The sequence below is a fragment of the Neoarius graeffei genome, chromosome 16, assembly GCF_027579695.1.
Source record: "Neoarius graeffei isolate fNeoGra1 chromosome 16, fNeoGra1.pri, whole genome shotgun sequence".
NCBI classification, from domain to species: domain Eukaryota; kingdom Metazoa; phylum Chordata; class Actinopteri; order Siluriformes; family Ariidae; genus Neoarius; species Neoarius graeffei.
The window spans coordinates 13,514,854-13,540,272 of record NC_083584.1 but is presented as its reverse complement, the minus strand read 5'-3'; the positions used below and the strand labels follow the sequence as shown (position 1 = coordinate 13,540,272).

Below are 25,419 nucleotides of genomic sequence, written 5' to 3'. Positions count from 1 at the left end.
TAAATAATTGTTGTTAAATATATAACTTAGAAGAGGTGTATGCGTATGCCAATATTCTAAGCAGAATCGAACACTTGCTTTAGCCTACATTTCATTTAACCATTTTTGAGTTGCCTAATGCGCCCTCACGCTTTATCTGCCGGTTGCTGAGTACCCAGCATTGTTGATTTGCCATTATTTTTGAGGCGTATGCGGCATGTAATGCACAAGCATTGGTTCAAATTCCTCCATTTCAAAGTGGCTTGAATGTGAATTAAACTCCCGGACTGAAAACAGGGCCCACTCCGGCCCTACATTCAACACATCGTGTTCCTCGTTAAATGCCACACTACAACATTTTTGTACCGATTTGGAGTGTTATTTCATTTAAAGGCATATCAGTTACACAACTCAATGTGACTGCTTCAATTCCAATTCTTTTCCTTTCACATCGCTAATTTTACCATAAAAACCAAATGCCTCTTCTCAAGATGGACATTTGTGGAGTTTTCATGATGATATGTTTGTACAGATGGTGATGAAACATAAAATACTAACACAAATGTTTGTCGTTCCCCCTGTGGATACATAGATGGACAATACAGTATTTAAAAAAAAAAAAATTATCACCATGCACGAAAAAAAGGATGATTGCCCTAACATCACTAATAGTACTCATAAAACCTAACAGTGCCAAATGAACCAAATCTACGACTCGTCTGTTATCAGCCTTAGGACTGAAATAAGTCGACTACAGCAGGCGAAGGGTGTGCTTAACAGAGTGCTTAAATCACATGGTCACATGATCATCAAAAATGGTTAAAGACAAAGGTTTAGGATTTTTTTTAAAACCTTGAACCAAACACTTGAAAAAAGTCTTTCTTTGGTCAGTCAAAAGGCACAAACAGTGTGATAATGTTAAAAAATATGACTCTCTGAAGAACTTCCTCCCTGTCTGGATGGAGTGTCTGGGATGGAGCATGGCTCAGAGCTCGTCCCTCGCCGTGCTGTCCAGTGGAGACTGCAGCACGTCTGTGTTCTGAGCCTCCGTGCTGATCTCGTCCTGCTCGTGAGTCTTGCGTGAGCGTTTTCTGTCCCAGTCTGTGCGCATGCTGTCATTGTCCCACACGGTGGACGTCTCTGTGTCACTGATGTAGCCCGGCTCGCCTGTGTAGTGAGTCGGGAAGACCAGCAGAGGCTCAGCCGAAAATGCCTTCAGGTCTCGCGTCTCAAACTGCTCCATGTAGTCGGAGCTATAATAGGAGAGAATAGCGAGGTGAAGTAATAGTTTAGGAGGAAAAAAAAAATCAAAATGTGCACAATTTTCTTTCTTAACTCAAATGAAGCTGAGCAGCAAATATGTTTGCTGTTTTTTGGATTTGCACTGAAGCTATGAGGCTAATGTTGCTAACAAACAGAAGACTGTATCCACCAAATATCATTTATCTGTATCTACACTAGACTTTGTGGTTTTCTGATACCGTATTTGTGCTATTTTATCTACAAAAATTGGAGAAAAAGACCCCAGACAGTTGAACCTCCATCTTGAATCTGAATCCCTTTTATCCTCTTTTATCTAATAAGGTTTTCTGATAGTCTTAAAAAAAAAATCACAAATTCACCACATTTAAACACAATTCCTCTCAGAAATGTTTTCTAGAAATCTCGTACATCACATTACCAGTGATGATTATGAACATTTATGAACGTGTACATGGCATTCTCTCAGAAATCCTGTCAGATTAGCGCATGTTTGCTAGCCATGCAGATTATTAACATCCATAAATACAACAAACATTTTTAACAGGGATTCAAACGCCACATAAATCCCATCAGGTTAGCTTATATTAGCCAATTAGCCACAATCAGCCTACCAGTGAGGAATAAAGAACATTCATATATGAAATTCTGTCAGATTAGCTCATCCTAAACAGTGAGCTAGCATTAGCAAATATATAGGAGTATGATTTTGAAATCCTTTCAGAAATTTTGTCTTGTTGGATAATGTTAACAAGCTGGCTAGTGTTAACAGAGACTATTATTAGCATTATTAGCATTTATGAAAAATGACTTCTAAAATCCTGTCATAACTTCAGTTGATGCTAGTTCAGTGATCATGAATATAATTTCTACCAAAATCCTGTCAGATTTATTGTATATGTTAGCTTGCTAGCTAGAGCTAGGTGTGGAGATTATGAACATTTGAAAATTTCCAGAAAAAGCTGACATGATGCTCAGAATTCTTGTTAGATTAGCTCATGATGGCTAGCATTAGCATAAATGAGTATGACTTTATGACTTAAATTAAAAAAAAAAAAAAAATCACAAAAGAAATCCTGTTCATAAAGCTCATGTTAGCTAGTTAGCGAATAAAATCAGTATAAAAAAAAGAAACAGAGGAAGATTTTTATGGACTCAAATTCTGTAGACCGTGATTTATAGAAAAACATTTTCTCACATTTTACCTCACAACTGGGCACTTCCTAAGAACAGTGCGTGTGTGTGTGTGTGGTGTTAGCGCACTAATTTTATAATTAGGAAAAATGAATCCCCCAGAAGGAACTTGATTAGCTTGTCAAAAATAAATAAAAATATATGACTCATCCTTACTGTCCATGAGACTGATGCAGTGTGTGCGCGTGCGCGCTTTGAAACTCACACAGGATGTTTATTGAACATGACGGGAAGAAATTCATCCACAGGCAGCATCTTGCTCAGCGGTTCTGCCTTCAGCAGCTTTTTTGCTCCTTGTAATGACATCATGTACCCCAGCGTCCAGTAGGAATAATCCGCCTCCACCAGGTTGTGTATGTTTGGCACGGCTTTCTCCGGATGGTCCACCTGCATCCTCTTTCTCCCGATGTAACTGAGATTAAAAAAAGGAAACATTGCTTGTACAACCAAAACATATCAGAGTGCCTGCGAGAGCTTCTGGAAAAGCAATCAACTCACATCAGGTCCCAGTCGAGCCCTTCTCTCTCCACCTCGCTCATCAGGTTCTTCAGGCGCCGCTTGAAGAAAATCTCAAAGCGCAGATCATCTTCGATCACCAGAGTGGTCTTCAGGCCACGCTCAGCAATCTGTCAATCAAGTCCTAGCGTTTAATTAATCAGCTCTTCACACAGAAACACGTGCTTTGTTTGTGTGCAGCAGCTTTGTACCTCTTTCCAGATGTTGTAGTGAGACAGGAAGCAGCCCAGTTCTCCTTTTGTCAGAGGCCGGCCGTGGTAGGGGTCACTGTAGCCCGGCAGCATGTGGATCCCCATAGTGTGGATCTCGCTCACATTCATGGCTCTGAGAGAAACGTTGGAATTATAATACAATAACGTAATGACATTAGTTATTTGAAGGAGCAGGGTGTCATTTTAGCACCGTCTGCTAAATCGTCTGCCATGAACTCCCATACAGTCTGAATGTGTCACGAGTTACACGCACTGGCCACTTTATTAGGAACATGCACCTGCTGTTTTATGCAGTCATCTAAATCAGCCGATCCCTTGACAGCAGCACAATGCACCAAATCATGCAGATACAAATCAAGAGCTTCAGTTAAATGTTCACAATGTTCAAACATCAAAACGAGAAAAATTGCGATCTTAAAGTGTGACTTTCTTTCACTGTGGCATGGGTGTTGGTTTGAGCCAGATGGACTGGTTTGAGTATTTCAGAAACTGCTGATCTCCTGGGGTTTTCACACACACACACCAGTCTCTAGAGTTTACACAGACAGAATGGTGCGAAAAACAAAAAACACTGAGTGAGTGAGTGACAGTTCTGTGGGTGGAAACAAATGCCTTGTTGATAAGAGAGGTCAGAGGAAAATGGACAGACTGGTTTGGGCTTTTTTGCCAGGAAGGATATAGTAACTCATGTAATCACTCTTTACAACCGTGGTGAGCAGAAAAGCATCTCAGCATGCAACAGCAGAACACCACATTGGGTTCCACTCCTGCCAGCCAAGAAAAGGAATCTTAGAATCAAGAACAAGTTCCTATTAAAGTGGCCGGTGAGTGTATGAATATGCATCAATAAGCAAATCGGAAACACCCCATGCCTTCCCACTATCTCCATTACCTAGCTAGCTAGTTAATGACTTGCAAATTTGTATTTTTCACAAAAGAATGGCATTTTAGTATCCTAGTCTCAAGTCGCAGCAACCAAACCTGTCAAAGTCTACACAGTCATGAGTTTGTTAGCAAGATACCAAGTACGGCATACAAGTTTCAGGGATATACGTTGTATTTAGAATCCAGGCCGTCATCGTCTAATCTCAAATATGATCATTCCAAAGCCGTGGCGTGTCTCGATGACATCACAAACTTTCTCCCTGATTCAGTTTTATACATAAGCACTAAGAAAAACTGAACATTTAACTGAATTCAATTCAAAACTGAATTTACTGCTTTGGTAACATGCTGTTTCAAGAATGTCAGGAAACTCAACGTACTTGCCATCGACAGCAGCCGTTATCTTGCAGTCGATCCCCTGTATGCGGAGCGCTCGGAGCATGCGCTCTCGTCGATCGGTCCGACGCTGCAGGTTTATCATGAACACCTGCGTACATTCAACACACACATATTGATATCTCATCTCATCTCATTATCTCTAGCCGCTTTATCCTTCTACAGGGTCGCAGGCAAGCTGGAGCCTATCCCAGCTGACTACGGGCGAAAGGCGGGGTACACCCTGGACAAGTCGCCAGGTCATCACAGGGCTGACACATAGACACAGACAACCATTCACACTCACATTCACACCTACGGTCAATTTAGAGTCGCCAGTTAACCTAACCTGCATGTCTTTGGACTGTGGGAGAAACCGGAGCACCCGGAGGAAACCCACGCGGACACGGGGAGAACATGCAAACTCCACACAGAAAGGCCCTCGCCGGCCCCGGGGCTCGAACCCGGACCTTCTTGTTGTGAGGCGACAGCGCTAACCACTACACCACCGTGCCGCCCACATATTGATATATGTAGATATTTCAGTTCCTAATGGATACCTGATGGAATTTTCATGCAGATTTAAGATACACATCATACCTCATCAAAGCCCATCTTATCAGGCTGTCTGACGGGAGGGTGGAGGTACCTGGAGGGCTCGACAGGGGGGTGTCGCACTGTACAAGGACAGAAGTGAGACAGTTAGGCAAGCCAAAAAAACACTTCAGCTATTTCAATAATCCATGCTGTCAGGAAGTTAAATTAAAAAAAAAAAAAAATCACAAGTTTTCTTCTGCGATCCATTGCATGTTGCTGTCACTACAACAAAACTGTTACAAAGTGAACTTGGCTTTGTTGCTAAAATGCCATCTTGACTACCATATAGGAATTTCCATATGTAAAGTGAGTTTAGAGACCGTTAAAATCCAGTCCTGCTCAAGAGAAATTCAATGACTGGGTAACTAAGTCCAGCTAAGTGTTTTTTCAGGCTGTAATTCACATCACAGGTCTATATTAATGTACTCATTCAAGCATGTCATTATTTCTACAGTAACAGCTCCTTCAGAGGGACTTGTAGGGCGGACACCTTCAGCATAACCAAAGACGAAGAATAAACAGATAAACTAAGGAAAAATTAAAAATATATAAAAACAGGTTTGGAAGGACTCCCCAGTGTCAAACCTTTGTGCCAGTCAGAGGTAAAGCTGTAGCTTTAGGTTTTCTGCCACAGGAAAGTCTTCAGGAGAGATTTGTGGCTTCATGGTGTTTCATTAAGTTCATAAGAAAATGAAGGAATGACTGTTTATATCTTGTATAACAGGAACTAACTTGCTTTTTTGCAGACATCCCACAACATTAAATCTAGCCGGCCTTTCGATTTCATTAAATCGGTGAAATTTAGTTCGCTCTGAAATGTGGTCGTTGCGATACATGTTTATTTATGTAATATCTCACAAAATATCAGACCATTCTGTGGCTGGGAAGTTATTTAATTTGAGGGGATTAAAGCAAATAATGTGCATGAAATGGCTCACTTCGCGCAGTCAAGCAGACAGAGGAAGTCCGTGTGCGCATGTGCAGAGTTACCTCCTTCTTCTTTTGGGTTTTAGGTCAGCAGTGTTGCATTACTGCCATCTACAGGTTTCCCTTTGAGCGTGCACTGACAGTTCCATCATTCTGTCGCTAAACGAACAGCTGATCACACCGAGGTGCTCGCTGATAAAAATATTTATTAGTTTGGTCCTGCGTTTCCTTTCCTTTGTATATAACATAACATATTTTCTTCTCTCTTTCTGTTACTGTAGTCGGTCTTTCACATTTCATTCGCACACTCACGTCCTCCATTTTTCTCTCCTGTTTCAAATTTGTATCCCACAATGCCTTGCATGAATGGGGAAAGCCCACCTCGGGATGCATGACATAGCGAAGCAGGGAAAAATAGTGGCGAACTTGGGGCTACGTGGCCTTAAATTCATTAATTGTTCCATTTTTAAAAAAACTAATAAAATTGGAAGCCTGTGATTCAAATTCAGTAGCTTTTGGTCCACAAAACAAAAATAATTGGGTGTCGGGGAACATTCTTTTTATGACCTACACCTGAAAAATCTGAAAGGCAGTCTACCTTTAAACATAACTATAAACTGATTAATAACTACGATGTGCCAGTCTTTAATAAAAAATAAATTGTAATCATTGGCAAATTTCTGAGGTACAAGAGGAACAATATACTTCAAAATGTACAGCTAATGGAAAAGGGCAATTCTGCATCACACTGTCAAGTCCATGTGTTTGCGCTCTGTGTGCGCAGTGCCCGCCGAAGACTTACCCCCCCACACACACACGTGCCGCAAGGACTAATTACCATACACCTGTTCCCGATCAGAGCGCAATCACAGCGTGTGCTTATAATGAATCTGAAAGCACACAGACTTTAAGAAGTATATGCATTATACATAGTATCCCACATTACTGAGCCCTGTTTTGTCTATGCTACTCTGGTTATCGACTCCGCTTCCTGTTTTCCTCGACTCTGATTTAATATTTGCCTCAGTTATTCTGTTTGCGCCTTGTATGGCCCTTGTCTGATTCACAACCCTGCTTTTGATCTGTCTGCATGCTTACTTTTGGAAATAAACTCCACCTGCACTCACATCCGTCCAACCGCCACTCCTTTACAACATACACTACCATGCTGTTGATCATTTTCCTATAACTGCAACCCCCCCCCCCCAAGTGTTTTATTCCTTACATGTTTGTCGTTTTTTTTTTTTTTAACCACACAATTACATAATAACACACTGCATTTGCCTCATTGTTGGTTCATGTTATAGATACCTTATTCAAATAATAATTAACAGTTATTCCACGAAATCGATTCGTACATGAGCCGATAGCCGATGAGGTGCGTAGCACCGAGTTGGCTATAAGCCATGTATGACGAGATTGAGTGGAATAACTGTTTTATTCTGTCCACATTCACTGGATTTTAAGAAAGAGCGTCTTTATTTTTTGCAAATTTGATCAAGTCTTTATACAAAACGTCCGACAAAATTTCCGCCTAGAACATAAACAAACCGGCAAAACGACGGGAGCAATTTGTGAAAAATGCTATAATAATAATTCTTGGGGGGGGGGGGGGGGGGGGGGGGGATACATTCTTACCATCAAATACTTTTATTCCATATTTTGTTGCTTTTTGTTTTATTTTGGGGGGTTTTGTTTTCAAATAGAGTTTTTATTTCGTCCTCGGTTGGTTAAACACGTGCCGCCATTTTGTTTTTCTCTACTCACGGTATATGAGCTGATAGCCTAGTTGTAGAATAGTCAGAGTGTGTGATTGCTCATATCCAGTGAATGTGGATAGAATAATACCTTATATTTACCTTTTAATACCTTAAGCCAGAAAACTCACCATTGACCTCCAGGAGAGTGTGAAGGAAGCTGTCGGTTTCATCCTGAAGAGTGTTGTGGGAGCGCAGGGGAACAGGTAAAAACCCATAAAACTCTTTGTTACACACGAACATCTGCACCTCTGGAAAAGACAAAACAAAAAGAGTGTCATACTTCTGAATGTCTACTCAGGGATTAGACATGATAATGTTAGAAAGGTACTCGCCTGCCATTCGAGCTGAGAAGGCAAACACTATGATGTCATCGAAAGCCCAGCTGTAGTCATCGTGTGGAGGGTGAAACGCCAGGAGTCTGGAGGATTCTTTACGCAGATCCACCAGGAAGGTGGAGTGAACCATGGGCACGGCGAAGCAGCCTTTCCTCACCTGCTTGCGTATTGGTAGGTATGCAGGCGTGCGCTTATAGTAACCCTTAAGGAGCAGAGAATTATGGTAATAAGTTAACTGTAGCAACGTAGAAAATATTCAATTATTTCTATATCATGATTTGCTCAGGAAAGTTTGGCATCAATGTATTGATTTAGGTGTAAAGGTTAAAATTTCATATAGGTCAAATCCCAAATGGCTTCCCGTTCACTGCACAGGGCATCGATCGTATACAGTAAGAGGATTGTAGACCCTACATCGTATAATATTTGCCCAACAGAGGCATTATTTATTTATTCTGATTCACAGAAAAACTGATGTACTGTACATGCCTGTTGAGAATGAATTATTTACCTGTAATTATCACTTGTAAGACAAATGTTAGTTTTTTATATTAATTGGAAAACTGACACAAAAGTTTAAAAATGTGCAAAAACAATAAATCGTGATACAAATTTATGATGATTCAACTCGATGAAATAAAAAAAATGAACCATAATCATCATCAGGCTGCGTATTCTCTTAACTTTTCCTCGCTGTAATTGCATTGTTAAGACAGCAGAGGTAATAACATACATCACCATAGGCGGAAGTAACGCAGCTCTAATGCCACAAAAACACACACACACACACACACACACACACACACACACACACACACACACACACACACAGACACACACAGATCTAAAATGGAAAGAGCTTTAGTGTAATTTACTGTACAAATAGATTTAACAAGAAATTACAGCTCTCTTTTTACAGACTGCTGAAAGACAAAGAAAAAAGAAGCAAATGAACGGAGTACAAACGTTCATAAAAGTTTAAGAAAAGGCCTATTAACTTTTTTCATTTTTAAAGAAAAAAAGTTGATAAATAATAGGAAAATAAATATTGCATTTTTTTAGTATTAAAATCTCATTCTCATCTCATCTCATTATCTGTAGCCGCTTTATCCTGTTCTACAGGGTCGCAGGCGAGCTGGAGCCTATCCCAGCTGACTACAGGCGAAAGGTGGGGTACACCCTGGACAAGTCGCCAGGTCATCACAGGGCTGACACATAGACACAGACAACCATTCACACTCACATTCACACCTACGGTCAATTTAGAGTCACCAGTTAACCTAACCTGCATGTCTTTGGACTGTGGGGGAAACCGGAGCACCCGGAGGAAACCCACGCGGACACGGGGAGAACATGCAAACTCCACACAGAAAGGCCCTCGCCGGCCACGGGGCTCGAACCCGGGCCTTCTTGCTGTGAGGCGACAGCGCTAACCACTACACCACCGTGCCGCCCTAGTAATAAAAATTTATTCAATAATTTTTTCCCAAAAATATTATGGGAAAATAATAATGAACCCAATATCTTGAATTCAACTGAACCATGAACTGGGTGAATTAAAAAAAAAAAAGTGTATACCAAATAAATACAATTAAATTAATGGCAATTTCCTCTATGAAGCAGCACAATGGCCATTTAGCCAAAAATTTAAAGATTTAAATATTAAATAATATTACAATTTTATATATTTAATATAACTTAATTAAAAATTATATTTTTGCCCTTGGATATTCTTCTTATTACTATGAATGAATTAATTAATTAATAATTTTTTTTTTTTTTTAAAGTTGACTTAATTGAGAAATAAGTCAGGCTATAATAATAATGATAATAATTCAAAAAAATTTGGACACCTTAAGATAAACAGAACATCTTTTTATAATTGCATCATGGTATCCCAATTACCCCAAAGATTCAGAATTCGGGTCCATTCAAACGGACACACAATTTATTTTTTGGCCAACATCAACCAATCATCTTGATCATGGTTTTAATAAAAGTACATGTTTTAATACACATACACACCTGAGAAGTCATCCCACACCAGAAGTTGGAATAAGCTGCTCGAGACTCCAGCATCGGGGCAACGATGGTCTTATTCTCCTTAATCAGCTTCCATAACACATTTCGGTTGATCAGGAGATTGTCACAGTCGACCACCTTATGGAGGAGACATGAAAACGTGTGTGTGTGTGTGTGTGTGTGTGTGTGTGTGTGTGTGTGTGTGTGTGTGTGTGAGAGAGAGAGAGAGTCACACACTAGGGTTAATGAAAAGCATCAAATGCACACAAACACATATATGCATATGTATATTATATACACACACAAGGATATTATATATACACATACACACCAATCTGATTCACGATTCTTGGACACGGAGTTTGATTCAGAAGTGATTCAATTCAATATAGGGTTTTGGTTCGGTGGCACGGTGGTGTAGTGGTTAGCACTGTCGCCTCACAGCAAGAAGGTCCGGGTTCGAGTCCCGTGGCCGGCAAGGGCCTTTCTGTGTGGAGTTTGCATGTTCTCCCCGTGTCCGCGTGGGTTTCCTCCGGGTGCTCCAGTTTCCCCCACAGTCCAAAGACATGCAGGTTAGGTTAACTGGTGACTCTAAATTGAGCGTAGGTGTGAATGTGAGTGTGAATGGTTGTCTGTGTCTATGTGTCAGCCCTGTGATGACCTGGCGACTTGTCCAGGGTGTACCCTGCCTTTCGCCCGTAGTCAGCTGGGATAGGCTCCAGCTTGCCTGCGACCCTGTAGAACAGGATAAAGCGGCTACAGATAATGAGATGAGATGAGGGTTTCAGTTCAGTGATTCAGGCTTCTTTAAGAAATATAATGTGGTACAGGAAGTCAAAAAGTGCTCCTAATGTTTCTTGGGCATAATTTTTAGGTTGTTCTCCGCGTCCACGGTTAGCTTGTGAATGCTGTGAGTGACTGACATGCTGTATAGGCATTAAAGTATGTACAAGGTGTATGATTACATTTGTTTACTTTGTTAAGAAATTATAATTTATTTAATTAACATTAATGTGCATGTATGCATGTGTGTTAATTAGGATTGCAAAAGCAAATACATACCAGTAAATAGTCAGCCCACATCTCTCGGGCTGATTCCAGTGCAGCCTGCCGCAGCTTCATCACGTGAGCGTATCGGTGGTTCGTCCAGTGTTTGGGTCCTTCCTCATCTCCGTACGCGCTGATGAGGAAATGCAGAAATAAGTACAGAAAAAAAACAAAAAACAGTATAGGGTCAAACCTTTCTTCATAAAAAAATGTTTTAGACAAAAGAGAAATCCATAGACAAATATCTCAGTGGCAAGAGGCGTGGCCTTTCTGCCCATCAGTCTCAGTGAAGGAGGCGTGGCCTTTCTGCCAGTCAGTCTCAGCGAAGGAGGCGTGGCCTTGGGACCTTTCAGTTTTAGTGAAGGTGTGGCTTTTATCCCTATTAGCTTCATTGAACGAGACATGGCCTTGGGAAATGTCAGTCTCAGTGAAGGAGGTGCGGTTTTTCTCTTCATCAGGCTCAGTGAAGAAGGTGTGGCCTTACTGTCTGTCAGTTTCAGTGAAGGAGGTATGGACTTTGTCACTCAATGATGGAGGCAAAGATTTCATCCCCATCAGTCTCAGTTAAGGAGGCATGGCCTTGGGACCTGTCAGTCTCAGTGCAGGAGGTGTGGCCTCTATGCATGTCAATCTCAGTGAAAGAAGGCGTGGCTTTTATCCCCATCAGCTCACAGAAGGAGATGTGGCCTCTGGACCTGTCCAAAGGAGGTGTGGCCTTCGAGCGTGCTGTTTAGTGAAGGAGGTGTGGCCTTTGTCCCCATCAGTCTCAGTAAAAGAGACATGACCTGTATGGATGTCATCCTCAGTGAAGACGACAAGACCACTCAATCCCCATGAAGGGAGGCGTGGCTTCTGTCCCTGTCAGTCTCAATGAAGGAGGTGTGGCCTCCGTGTCTATCAGTGCCAGTGAAGGAGGTATAGTCTTTCTGCCTTTCATAGTCATTAAATAACATTTATTATTTTATATATTAGGTTGCCTGCTGGGCGGCACGGTGGTGTAGTGGTTAGCGCTGTCGCCTCACAGCAAGAAGGTCCGGGTTCGAGCCCCGTGGCCGGCGAGGGCCTTTCTGTGTGGAGTTTGCATGTTCTCCCCGTGTACGCGTGGGTTTCCTCCGGGTGCTCCGGTTTCCCCCCACAGTCCAAAGACATGCAGGTTAGGTTAACTGGTGACTCTAAATTGAGCGTAGGTGTGAATGTGAGTGTGAATGGTTGTCTGTGTATATGTGTCAGCCCTGTGATGACCTGGCGACTTGTCCAGGGTGTACCCCGCCTTTCGCCCATAGTCAGCTGGGATAGGCTCCAGCTTGCCTGCGACCCTGTAGAACAGGATAAAGCGGCTAGAGATAATGAGATGAGATGAGGTTGCCTGCTGTGGCATTTCTCCTGACAAGAAAATATTAAGCCACAGAAGCAGTTTGCATCATTTATACACTGGAGCAGTGGGAGTAATCATATAGCGAATATAATTTATTCACTGAGAATTCAGAAAACACGATACCCAAAGCCTGCACTATTATTGTGAATTGTGAACAAATCCAGACATGGATGATAGAATCAGCTGTTTGCATCGTCTCCCATGGCCTAGATATTTATAAATCATTACTTCATGATAAGTGAAGTTTTACAAACCTCGGCTGCTCTTTAGGTCTCCACTCCACGTAGTGGTACAGTTTCTGGACGCTGACGAGCCAGTCTCGCAGCAGATGCGTCGTGTTGTCTGCATTATGATCAGTCGCAACCCTGTGCAGCACACAGTTAGACACGTTATGACTCGCATTTGCATGAGCACTTTAAGGCTTTGTGAATAGACAGCACGTTTTCAGGTGTTATCATCAGTGCAGTCTAATCAGCACACATATTCTTTGTACAGATGGATATTATCCTGGATAAAAGGCCAACCTTGGTGTAAAATAGCATTTAAGATATTTAGAACTGCAGCTCAGTTACGACACACAAAGGGGAACAAAACTGTGCTCTGAAATGAGCTTTCGGAATCGAGTAAGAAAAACTTCGATAAAAAACAAAAAACACACAGGAAGTGAAACTGCTCAGTAATCAGCAGGGAATTTTTTCATGCCATTTAAAGCTCTTAGCCATTAAGTTAACAATGAACTCTACCGGGGCTTGCTGTTATAGGAAAGTAATCAACAGCGGGATGGTCTGATTTATGCTAGAAAACCTACAAACATTCATTCCTTCACCAGTCTCTTTTTTTCTCCTCTCTTTCGACAAAAAACTCAGCTTGTCATATTACTGATAAAATGCAACGCACAAACTCCTTTGAATTAACACTTTCCTGCGGCTTTACCTCTGACTGTTACAAAGCACGGAGACTGGAGACTCCTTCCATAAAATCTTAATTTAACATCTACTTCCTGAAACATTGAAAACCAAATCTACGATTGTATATTTTATATTTAATCTTCGATTACATAAAGCATTCTCCATACAAGTCCCTGTTACAAAATGTTACTACAGAAACAATAATGTATTATTATACCAAGCGCATGAATATAAACCTGTAATTTGCTTGCTTTGCAGCTGTAACTCCTATCAAAGCTATAGTCAGAATAAAACACTCAAGGGTATGCCTTTATAGGAATATAATCAAAGATGGGTGATGTGATGCGGTCTAATATGAAGTGGAGTTACTTTAACCACCCTGAAGGTAATCATCTCTTAAAATAGCCTCAATGAGGCTGTGGCTTATATGGGCCACTGTTGTTGCGTGTGAATTTGAAATCTGATTAGTCCTGTCGGAGGAATAGCAATTTGTCATCCCTGTGTAGCCACATCCATAGCAGGTGGCGCCACCTGGTGAACAATTCTTGTTGTCTTCAGAGCCTTCTGGATGAGTTTCAGTGAAAACATACCAGCAGTTTACGAACAGATGTGACGAGTCACCCAAAATTTTCAAAACGCCCATAAAATGTTAAATGGCAGGTGGCGATACCGTCTTGACAACTTTTATACATACAAACCTGGGGAACATTCCATACGAGTTGGATCAAAAACTGCTCACTCCTGTAGGAGGAGTAGCGATTTTTGTGAAATTGCACATCACCCCTCTGTAGCTGCATCCATGGTAGGTGGCGCCACCTGGTGAACAACCCATGTTGGTATGTCTTTAGAGTCTTCTGAGTGAGTTTCATTGAAAACGTCCCAGCAGTTTACGAAGAGTAGCATTTAATGTGACGAGTCACCCAAAAATTTCAGACACCCATAAAATCGTAAATATGACTGGTGGCACCACCATCTTGAAAACTTTCATGCTCACCCACCTGAGGAACACTGTATGCGAGTTTGATTGAAATCTGATCAATCCTGTAGGAGGAGTAGCAATTTTTATAAATTGTGGACGGACAACAACGGACGGACGACGTCTATGGCCAGATGAGCTAAAAATTAAAGATTGACATCTCACTTTTGTCCATTTATAGATACCGGTACATTTAATCTTGTTTAAGTTTGAAATTTGGCACACAAGGCCACTGGATCTGAAACATTGCTACGTGTTCATTTTTTTCCCACGCTTCAAATATATAAAAATATCTAAATATTATTTTCACAGTGAAATCCTCTCTGACAGCTTTAACACAAACTCTACAAACACCCATTTCATTTCTTTCTATGAAATAAGAATCTGGCAACACATCTCCGATCCAGTAGAGTTAATCTCTGCTTTTCTCTAAAATGTAAGCAATGCGAAGACATGGGATGTGTTTAAATAACAGCTCTAAACAGGCCTTTCTTTTACTTCTATGCATGAATGGCTTTCATTTACCCTCGAGCCACCTGTGGTGGTAACAGATACCTCTGTCCATTTACTCACAGAACAAAAAAGGACATTAATATACTGGCTTTCAGGGCCTGGATCTGTAACCTGAAAATGTAGCGTACCTTTAAACTCCTAAGATACAAAAAGTGGTCCATTTTAAAAAAATACTCAAAGTGGTACACTCATTCAGCACCTTTTTTACCTTGATAAAGTCTGTTCTGCTTTTCCTGCATATGCGCATTAATAAGCTATATTATAGAAATATAATAAAAACGCAGTACTCTAAATAAAATGTTACTGACGTTACTATTTGATTCAGTTGGAGGTTGCTTATGGCAAGATCTTTGGGCAACTTTTCTGCTCCTGAGACTAAAAAAAGGGTCAAAATGTCCAGAGTGTTATTAGGAAGCAATAGAGAAACCACACATTTCATCACAATACAGAAGTACACTACCGTTCAAAAGTTTGGGGCCACTTTGAAATGTCCTTATTTTTGAAAGAAAAGCACTGTTCTTTTCAATGAAGATCACTTTAAACTAATCAGAAATCCACTCTATACATTGCTAATGTGGTAAATGACTATTCCAGCTGCAAATGTCTGGTTTTTGGTGCAATATCTCCATAGGTGTATAGAGGCCCATTTCCAGCAACTCTCACTCCAGTGTTCTAATGGTACAATGTGTTTGCTCATTGCCTCAGAAGGCTAATGGAGGATTAGAAAACCCTTGTACAATCATGTTAGCACAGCTGAAAACAGTTTAGCTCTTTAGAGAAGCTATAAAACTGACCTTCCTTTGAGCAGATTGAGGCCCTGTCCACACGGCAACAGATTCAGGTGAATCTGATAAAATTTTTTATCGTTTCAGCCTGGCGTCCACACGGCACCGGCGTTTTGGGTGCCCCCAAAACGATATTTTTTGAGAACGGGTTCCAGAGTGGAAAAATCTGGCAACGGCGCCGTTGCGAAGTCGTCTGGATGAGTAGAACGGATTTGTTTACGATGACGTCACAACCACATGACTAGAACAAGCAGCACTCTCGCGCACATCATTCATAACAACAGCAACAATGGCTTTTAAATAATTTTAAATAATTATTTTAAATAAACAAGTAACAACCATTTCTTGAATTTTTTTTTTATTGGATAAGACCGCTTTTCAAAATGTTCACACACAATATAAAAAGTTATATAAATTATATAAAAATGCTTTTCAAAATGTTCACACACAAGAAAATTATGTTATATAAAACTATGCACACTAATAAAACTAATTTGTACATGCAGAAGGCACGATTTCCTCGCGTAGTCGCAGCCATCTTCTTCTTCTTCTTGTGTGTTTGTTCCTGTGAGTGCTTCACGCCAGGGAGAAGAAGGGGTTTATGCGCATGCATCCTACTTCTTCTATTGTTCGGGTGTCTCCGATCGGACCGTCTTACAGCGCACGTAGCGGTGTGGCATGTGTATTGCATCATTTTCAGCAAGCGTTGCGTTGCCATATGTACCTGATATTTTACTGATCCGTTGCCCATGTGGACGCGATATTTTTTTTTACCCGCTAAAAAAAAAAAAATCTCGTTGCCATTGTCGTGTGGATGTAGCCTGAGTTTCTGGAGCATCATATTTGTGGGGTCGATTAAATGCTCAAAATGGCCAGAAAAATGTCTTGACTATATTTTCTATTCATTTTACAACTTATGGTGGGAAATAAAAGTGTGACTTTTCATGGAAAACACAAAATTGTCTGGGTGACCCCAAACTTTTGAATGGTAGTGTATAATTCTGGCAATGGCAACAAACACCATCTGAATTGAGATTTTCTAAAAACGTATGGATTCATATGCAAGGTTCAGACCAAAAAAAAAAAAAAAAAAAAAAAGAGAGAGAGTTTTAGTCTGGTTTAAGATGAATAAAACACTTCAGGACATTCAGGCTCTTATAGGAAAATAATAAATTGTGAGTTGTTAACAGTAACTCTGCTTCAAACCAGGCCTCATCTCACCACACCATCACTGATTATTTTCTTATAACAAAGATACGGTATCTCTCAACATGTTTCGAAGTATTTACTAGAATAACAGAAGGTATATATTTAAGCTACCACCATTGACAATCTGATCATTCTGTTCACCACAAAGCATGATGGATATAATTATCCCTTACCATGAATACATTTTCAGCAGTGTAATACCTTTTTTTTGTCAAACCTGGATAAAATGTTCAGTTCTTGTGAAAAGCAATGGCACAGGTTCAGGCAGGGTTCTGGGAATACGGCTGCAATACAGTTCCACTGAAAATCTTTTCCTTCAAAGCAACTTCTGTACAATTCTCTTCGCTCTGTCCCTTGTGAACATGCAGCTGCTGCTCAACAGATGTTTGCATTTCCTCCACATTTCTTTTCTGTCCTGGGTCTTGGTACCCCCTCTGACAGCGGACACCAGTGTAGCTGCAACTAGGCCCTTATATGCTTACGGACTAGTCTATTTTGTTTGTCTTTGGTTTCTTGTATTGTATACAACAGCACTGTCGAATTCTTGAATGTGATTGGTCAGAAGGTTGATTAATTTTAATTTAAAAAGTGGTGCTGCTGGCTGAGGGTATAACCTGATACAAAACAAAAGTTGTACATCAACATAAAGAGGAAATTATGTAGAAATTAGTTTAGGAATAAATTAAAAAGGTTTAAATGCAGCTTAGCATGATGGCTTAGTGTTTATGGTTCTGTGGGAGTTGAAAACTTTTCTTTTTTTTTTTTCATGGGGACACCATGGACTAAAGGTTAGGAGAAGCAGCCTTGGGCCCAAGAAGAAGAAATATTTTATTTGGTCACAGCGAAATTCCTCCTCTGCATTTAAGCCATCTGAAGCAGTGAACACATACATGCACACACAAGTGAGCAATGAGCACACGCACATACCCAGAGCAGTGGGCAGCTATACGACAGCACCCAGGGAGCAGTTGGGGGTTCGGTGCCTTGCTCAAGGGCACTTCAGCCATGATACAAAGGGAAGGGAAAGTGCTGTTCATTCACTTTTTTTCCTACCAGTCCCAGGAATCAAATCAGTGACCCTTTGGGCCCAAGGCTGCTTCTCTAACCTTCATGGCTGCCCCCAAGGGTTGCTGGTTTGATTCCCTGGACCAGCAGGAAAAATCCATGGCTGAAATGCCCTTGAGCAAGGCACCTAATCCCCAACTTCTCCCCAGTTGTTGGGTATGTGTGTGTGTGTGTGCACTTGTACATCTCTCTGGATAAGAGCGCCTGCTAATCTAAATGCCTGTAATGTTAAAAAAAAAAAAATCAATCACAGAACTGGTACAGAGCAAAACCTTTAATAGTCAACTGCTCAAATATGTAGGCTGTTCATTTTACAATAAAAAAAATTAAAGGAGAACTGGAGTAATTTTAAAACTTGCTTTAGTCCTTAATTAATCTCATCTCATCTCATTATCTGTAGCCGCTTTATCCTGTTCTACAGGGTCGCAGGCAAGCTGGAGCCTATCCCAGCTGACTACGGGCGAAAGGCGGGGTACACCCTGGACAAGTCGCCAGGTCATCACAGGGCTGACACATATGGCCCTTTTCCACTACCCTTTTTCAGCTCACTTCAGCTCGCTTCAGCCCGACACGGCTCGCGTTTCGACTATCTAAGAACAGCACGACTCAGCTCGCTTCAGCCCTGCTCAGCACCCAAAACTCGCACGGTTTTGGAGTGGGGCTGAAGCGAGCCAAACCGAGCTGAGTGGGGCTAGGGGCGTGAGCAGACACTCCCCTGTGCACTGATTGGTGAGGAGGAGTGTCCTCACATGCCCACACACGCCCCGCGAGCACGCTGGGATCTGTAAACACCGTAAACCCGGAAGAAGGAGAATTACGAATTACGAGAATTATGAAGCCTTATGCACCTCGCCTCATCTATACGCTCTTGCCAGTATCTGTTGGCGTTGTCGGTGACAACAAGCCACAGCACCAAGACCAGCAACACTAACGACACCATGTCCTCCATGTTTATTGTTTACTATCCGGGTCGTGAGACTACCGCTTAAAAGATCACTGATGTCACTGTTTGCGCCGCCTAACGACGTCATCTGACGTCCACCCACTTTCGCTAACTCCACCCAATGTGTCCACCCACTTCCAGCCAGCACGGTTCAGCGCGGTTGTAGTCGAAATGCAACTCCAACAGCCCCGCTCAGCTCGACTCAGCCCGACTCAGCACGGCACAGCCCAACTCAGCCGCGTTGGTAGTGGAAAAGCGGCAAAAGACACAGACAACCATTCACACTCACGTTCACACCTACAGTCAATTTAGAGTCACCAGTTAACCTAACCTGCATGTCTTTGGACTGTGGGGGAAACCGGAGCACCCGGAGGAAACCCACGCGGACACGGGGAGAACATGCAAACTCTGCACAGAAAGGCCCTCGACGCCGGCCATGGGGCTCGAACCCGGACCTTCTTGCTGTGTGGCGACAGCACTAACCACTACACCACCGTGCCGCCTGTTCTTAATTAATGTGTTATTCAATTACATTTTTGGGTTTAGTAACCTTATATCGTGACTCGTATTGGCAACTAATTGCAATTAAATATGAAACTTATCGGCCTATTCAGTTTTTAGCCATGTTGAATTTAGTTCGTTTGGTCCACGGCAGGCGTCGCTTATCCGTGTGATCTTCGCGAGACTTGTGCAAGACTTCGAAATGTGAAGTGTCAGCCAGGTGTCGGTGCCGCCATTTTGAAAACTGTTTTCCAAACGAAGTATTGCACAAAAACGAGTTTAAATGACGATTACTGCCTACTTTTTTCAAACTTTCCTGATTGCTATCAAAACAAACAAAACTTCCGGCTTGATTACTTCAGCATTCGAAAGAGGGCGCGCGCGTCTTTTGACAACATTGGCAGATGTTGGTCGATTTGATTTCCGCTGTATGTTTTACTTCCATCCTATGACATCTCGCACAGGTCTCAACGAATCTCGTTTACAGCCATTGCTTTGACATATGGACTGTTATATTACAGAGCACATTTCAAACACTCATAACTTGCTATAGCAGCGACAAAATAGCGATCAAAAATGCATTCCGATATTTAATAAAATGAGATAAATAGAATTTTGGTTTTAAAAAATTGCCTTCAGTTCTCCTTTAACGTGAACAAAAATTAGGCCTGGATAGTGTACGATTACTTCTCTAATTATCTATCAATCTGTCTATTTTTAAATGCTGCCTTTTTGCTGGTTGGAGAATCCTTCCTGTCTTTGCTCTCTGACTTGTATTGAAGTTTGTGCCAAATGAAAACATAACAGAACCGAGTTCTACTGCAATCCAGATAATAGGCCTGAAGCCCAGAGTTGGTTATTTTTCCAAACAGTTTTCCAGCTGTGGGCTGAATGGCATTAAAACTAATTTTCCCTCAAGACAAAAAAAAAAAAAAATCTTTGCAGTGCATGTAGTGTGTGTTCACCCTGAGGAAACTCATAAAGAGTGTGTGACAGAAGCAGGCCTCTACCTGTACGGCCTGCACTCAAACTAGTACAAAACACTACACATAGACTTACACACAGTGATTCTAATTTAGTCACCACAGATACATTTCAAAGACTTGGAGCTCACACGTTATTCTCAAAGAGAGAGAGAGAGAGAGAGAGAGATTGTTCATTAGCAATTCATGAGCTATACTGAATTCTCAAACCTGATTGGTCAGCGTTGGTTTATTTCCTATAACAGCAGCTCTAACTATAGTGCAGCTGCACAATAAACGTTTATATTAATGCCCTCGTTCTAATGCATTATTGTTTCTGTTAAGAAAACTTACAGAGGGACTTGTACGGTGGACGCGTCACAAAGACAAAAACATGTACTTGTTGATATAACGAACTTTTCTATAAGGAGATGTTTATTCAGCATTTATAGAAAGATCCTCCAACAATAGTGCTTTGTGACAGTCCAAAGAAACGCATTAACTAAGTTTTCCATCATGGGATTGGAGGAGTTTATGTTTGAAATGTCTTGGCAACATGACAAGCTGTGGTTTTTGTCTCAAAAGGGAGAATGCAAGTGGAACAACCATTTATAGCTACAATGAACTAACCTGCTTCTTGCAAATCATTTCATGAATAAAATTAAGCAAAATGAGTGGTTTTTAACAGAGTTGAAAATTCCTCCATCATTTCAATCGCCATCCCTGAGTTGTTGCTCAAAAAGAGTGAATAAACTTTACAATAAAACTGTCACATAAATACTTCTCTGGGGCAGTAGGAAGAATTAGTAGACACTCATTTGAATATTGCAGATTACATATTAGGGAATAATTTGCATATTCCAGATATACAAATACAATATTATAGGATTCTATGCATATTGCAGAATATGAGAGGCTCATTTGCATGCCCAAAATTATTTATTACAGCCTCATTTGCATATGCCAGATTATTCATTGAAGTCTAATTTACATATGCCACATTAGTTACAGTATTAAAGCCTCATTTGCATATCCCAGATTATGTAGTAGAGAATCATTTGCATATCCAGGTTATTTACCAGGGCTTCGTTTGCATATCCCAAATTGGTTACTGCTGTCTCATTTGCATATCCCACATTATTTAATAGAGCCTCATTTGCATATCCCAGATTATGTATTAGAGCCTCGTTTGCATATACCAAGCTGTTTACTATTGTCATAGGCCCTGTTTACATTATTTCGAATCAGCGGATCATCAGATTAACGTTTTTAAAACGATTCGCGTACACACACAAAATTTCTGTGCCCGCAACAAAACCATTCCCCGTGCACACAGCAACGCCAATACACGCATACGCTAATCACATGACTAATTAGACGGCACGTCACATGATCCCAGTGCATATCGGGCATGCGCAAGTCACTCACCACTTGCAAGTGGAAGGATGTTGTTGTAAAAAATGAAGTATGCCAGTCTGTTATCAGCGGTACTGGTACTACAATGACGCCTTTTTTACACCGTGTATGGCCTTCGTGTTTATGCTAGAAGGATCTAACAGTGTTCGGTACACTCTTCACCTCGCAGAACGGCCGTTTTTTGCGATTACAACAAGACTATTTAGTGCTACGGTAACCAACACACTTCCTGTATTGCTCATTCACTTAATGACTTCCTCAACACACTTCCTGTATTGCTCATTCACATGACCAACGTGGCATGACAAACGCCAGCGAATCAGGAAGGTGGATGTCACAGTGACGTTGTCCAATGACGACGTCAGCTAGAGCTCAGCACCGCGTATCCTCGTTCCTCAATGTTTACACAGCACCGGATCAGATACGTACTGGGTTGAATACGTGGGCCCTGGCGGATTCAAACTGTTCCACCTGTGGAGTCGTTTTCCGGCGTTTTAATGTGCATGGACAGTGCATCTGCAACTAAAACGATACGGATACGGTCTAATGTAAACACCACCTCAGTTGCATATCCCACATTATTTATTAGACCTTCGTTTGCATAAAACATTATTTATTAGCGCCTCGTTTGCATATCCCAGATTATGTATTAGAGCCTCGTCTGCATACACCAAATTGTTTACTTTTATCTCATTTGCATATCCCACATTATTTATTAGACCCTCATTTGCATATCCCAGATTATGTATTAGAGCCTTGTCTGCATATACCAAATTGTTTACCATTCTCTCATTTGCATATCCCACATTATTTATTAGACCCTCATTTGCATAGCCCAGGTTATGTATTAGAGCCTCGTTTGCATATCCCAGATTATGTATTAGAGCCTCGTCTGCATATACCAAATTGTTTACTATTCTCATTTGCATATCCCACATTATTTATTAGACCCTCATTTGCATAGCCCAGGTTATGTATTAGAGCCTCGTTTGCATATACCAGATTATGTATTAGAGCCTCATCTGCATATACTAAATTGTTTACCATTCTCATTTGCATATCCCATATTATTTATTAGACCCTCATTTGCATAGCCCAGCTTATGTATTAGAGCCTTGTCTGCATATACCAAATTGTTTACCATTCTCTCATTTGCATATCCCACATTATTTATTAGACCCTCATTTGCATAGCCCAGGTTATGTATTAGAGCCTCGTTTGCATATCCCAGATTATGTATTAGAGCCTCGTCTGCATATACCAAATTGTTTACTATTCTCATTTGCATATCCCATATTATTTATTAGACCCTCATTTGCATAGCCCAGGTTATGTATTAGAGCCTCGTCTGCATATACCAAATTGTTTACTATTGCCTCATTTGCATATCCCACATTATTTATTAGACCCTCATTTGCATAGCCCAGATTATTTCTGTCTTGTTTGCAGATCCCAGATTATTTTTAGACACAGAGTTGCATATTGCAGATTATTTCTTGAAGTAAAATCAGGGATTTTAACTGAATTAAAAACTTCTCCATAATTTGAAATCACCATCCCAGAGTGGTTTTATTTTCATAGTGAATAATATTTAAATTTAAAACAGCCACAGAAACGCCTCTGGGGTATGATGAATTAGCTGGCACTCATTTGCATATTATTATTTCTTGCGTAAAATTAAGTAAAATCAGGGTTTTTAACGGAGCTAAAAACTTCACACTTTGACTCACCATGCCTGAGGGGTTTTAATAACGAATAACTTTTACATTTCAACAAACTAAAACAGTCACAGAAACACATTTGAAGTATGACGAATTATTATAAGCTCATTTGCATATTGCGGATTATTTATTACAAGCTCATTTGCATAGCAGAGCCGCTCGCGCTCAGCGTTTCCAGAAGCGGTGACTCGTGTCTTACCACAGCGCGATCCGCTCCTTCGGGTAGTTCAAGCGCTCAATGGTTCCGAAGAAATAAGGCAGAGAATGGGCCGAATTTCGGCAGATCAGAGCAACGACGACCCTCGGAGCCAGGAGAGGAGATTCAGGACTCCAGCGCTCTTCGGGAAAGTAACCGAGAACCGGGTCGGAAATGTTCAGCAAACACAACAAACACAAAACAACCCCGAACATCGCCGAGAGCCGCTCTTAATACACACTGCCTTAGAGCTGGGGACACTTACACAGCGGGCATGAAGCGAAATTACAGACCCAAAGCTGCTTTAAGGAGGTTCGGGTAAAATAAAATAAATCGGCCGACAGAAATCCAACCCAGTGACAACACTGCAGCCGCTACACGCTTAAAGGGCACGGCGCAGCCACTGTTAAAGGGGAGGGCCTTCAGGGGGAGGAGTTTCATGGCCCTGTCTTCAACACATTCACTGGAGCAGACTCTTACCCTGTCCACACTAGGGATTTTGTACCGATACGATACTACTTTCGTGCCGCAACACCTGTCCACACTAGCAACTATACCGGTACTGTAACGGTATAACTGTATCGGTACGAAACCCACAAATGTATGGGTTTCGTATCGGTACTGTAGCGCTTCGCTGTAGTGTGGACAGATGAAGCGGCTCTGTATCGATACAAATATAATGCGCATGCGCAAAGTCACACGCCTCAATCGATGTCTTCGCTGAATAAAATAGTGAAGAACGGAGATTCGTTTCTTTCTTTCTCAACTACCTCGCGCGTTTTATACGATTCGACTGAATAAATGACCACCAGAAATACAGACTGTACACTGACAACAAAAAGCACACACACGTTGTTTCATCCGTACGGAACCCAAGAGAGGCCCTTCATATAATCCTTTTTTTTTATTCACCTTGTTATCCCGAGATAACGACATAATTAATTCAGGATCTCGAGAAAACAACACAACTAATTCGAGATCTCGAGAAAAAACAATTATTCTGTAATCTCGAGTAAACAGCTGAGAAATGGTTCATTCAGGTGCGCCAAGAGACTTGTGATATGCTGACTTTGGGGCTATTTCTCATTCTGTATAGACGCAACTTTGAATGTCTGGAATAATCGATCACCTAATAAGGCAGTATTTTGATCAGGGGTTGACACAGGGAGAGATTGCATTAAGTCTTTTAATAAGGGATAATTTCAAAATTAGTCCGCGGCACCTCCGCAGAAGACTGGCCCGGCTTCGTCTCTACCGACGGAGATACAGTGATCCAGCTGAGATCATGAAATAATTGTTTTGTTTTCTCGAGATCACGGAATAATTGTTTTTTCTTCTCGAGATCTCAAAATAACGGATGCCATATATTCTCAGAAGGAAGTTACTCGGTAACCACGGAAACATTTCACGCACACGCATTTCAACTACCGTGAAAGAAAACCGCAAACATTTCTCGCTAGTGTGGACAGATGCACTAAACTGTACCGGTATACTTTGTATCGATACAGTTATACCACTTTCATACCAGTGCAAGTGTGAACACAGCATTATACCCTGTCCACACTAGGGATTTTGTACCGATACGATACTACTTTCGTACCGCAACACCTGTCCACACTAGCAACTATACCGGTACTGTAGCGGTATAACTGTATCGGTACGAAACCCACAAATGTATGTACTGTAGCGCTTCGCTGTAGTGTGGACAGATGAAGCGGCTCTGTATCGATACAAATATAA

At 41.3% G+C, this 25,419-nt stretch overlaps 1 protein-coding gene across 1 annotated transcript; it reads right to left on the bottom strand.

Annotated features, from left to right (window-relative positions):
* Positions 1 to 349: 349 nt before the first annotated feature.
* On the bottom strand, positions 350 to 24,048 carry colgalt1a (collagen beta(1-O)galactosyltransferase 1a). The gene is made up of 12 exons (XM_060941986.1): positions 23,683 to 24,048; positions 12,739 to 12,849; positions 11,125 to 11,242; positions 10,066 to 10,200; positions 8,038 to 8,242; positions 7,834 to 7,953; positions 5,022 to 5,098; positions 4,427 to 4,533; positions 3,141 to 3,273; positions 2,932 to 3,059; positions 2,639 to 2,845; positions 350 to 1,232 (listed from the first exon to the last, which is right to left on the bottom strand). The coding sequence occupies exons 1-12, from the start codon at positions 23,892 to 23,894 to the stop codon at positions 965 to 967; spliced, it is 1,821 nt and encodes a 606-aa protein (XP_060797969.1). The 5' UTR covers positions 23,895 to 24,048; the 3' UTR covers positions 350 to 964.
* Between the last annotated feature and the right edge of the window lie 1,371 nt (positions 24,049 to 25,419).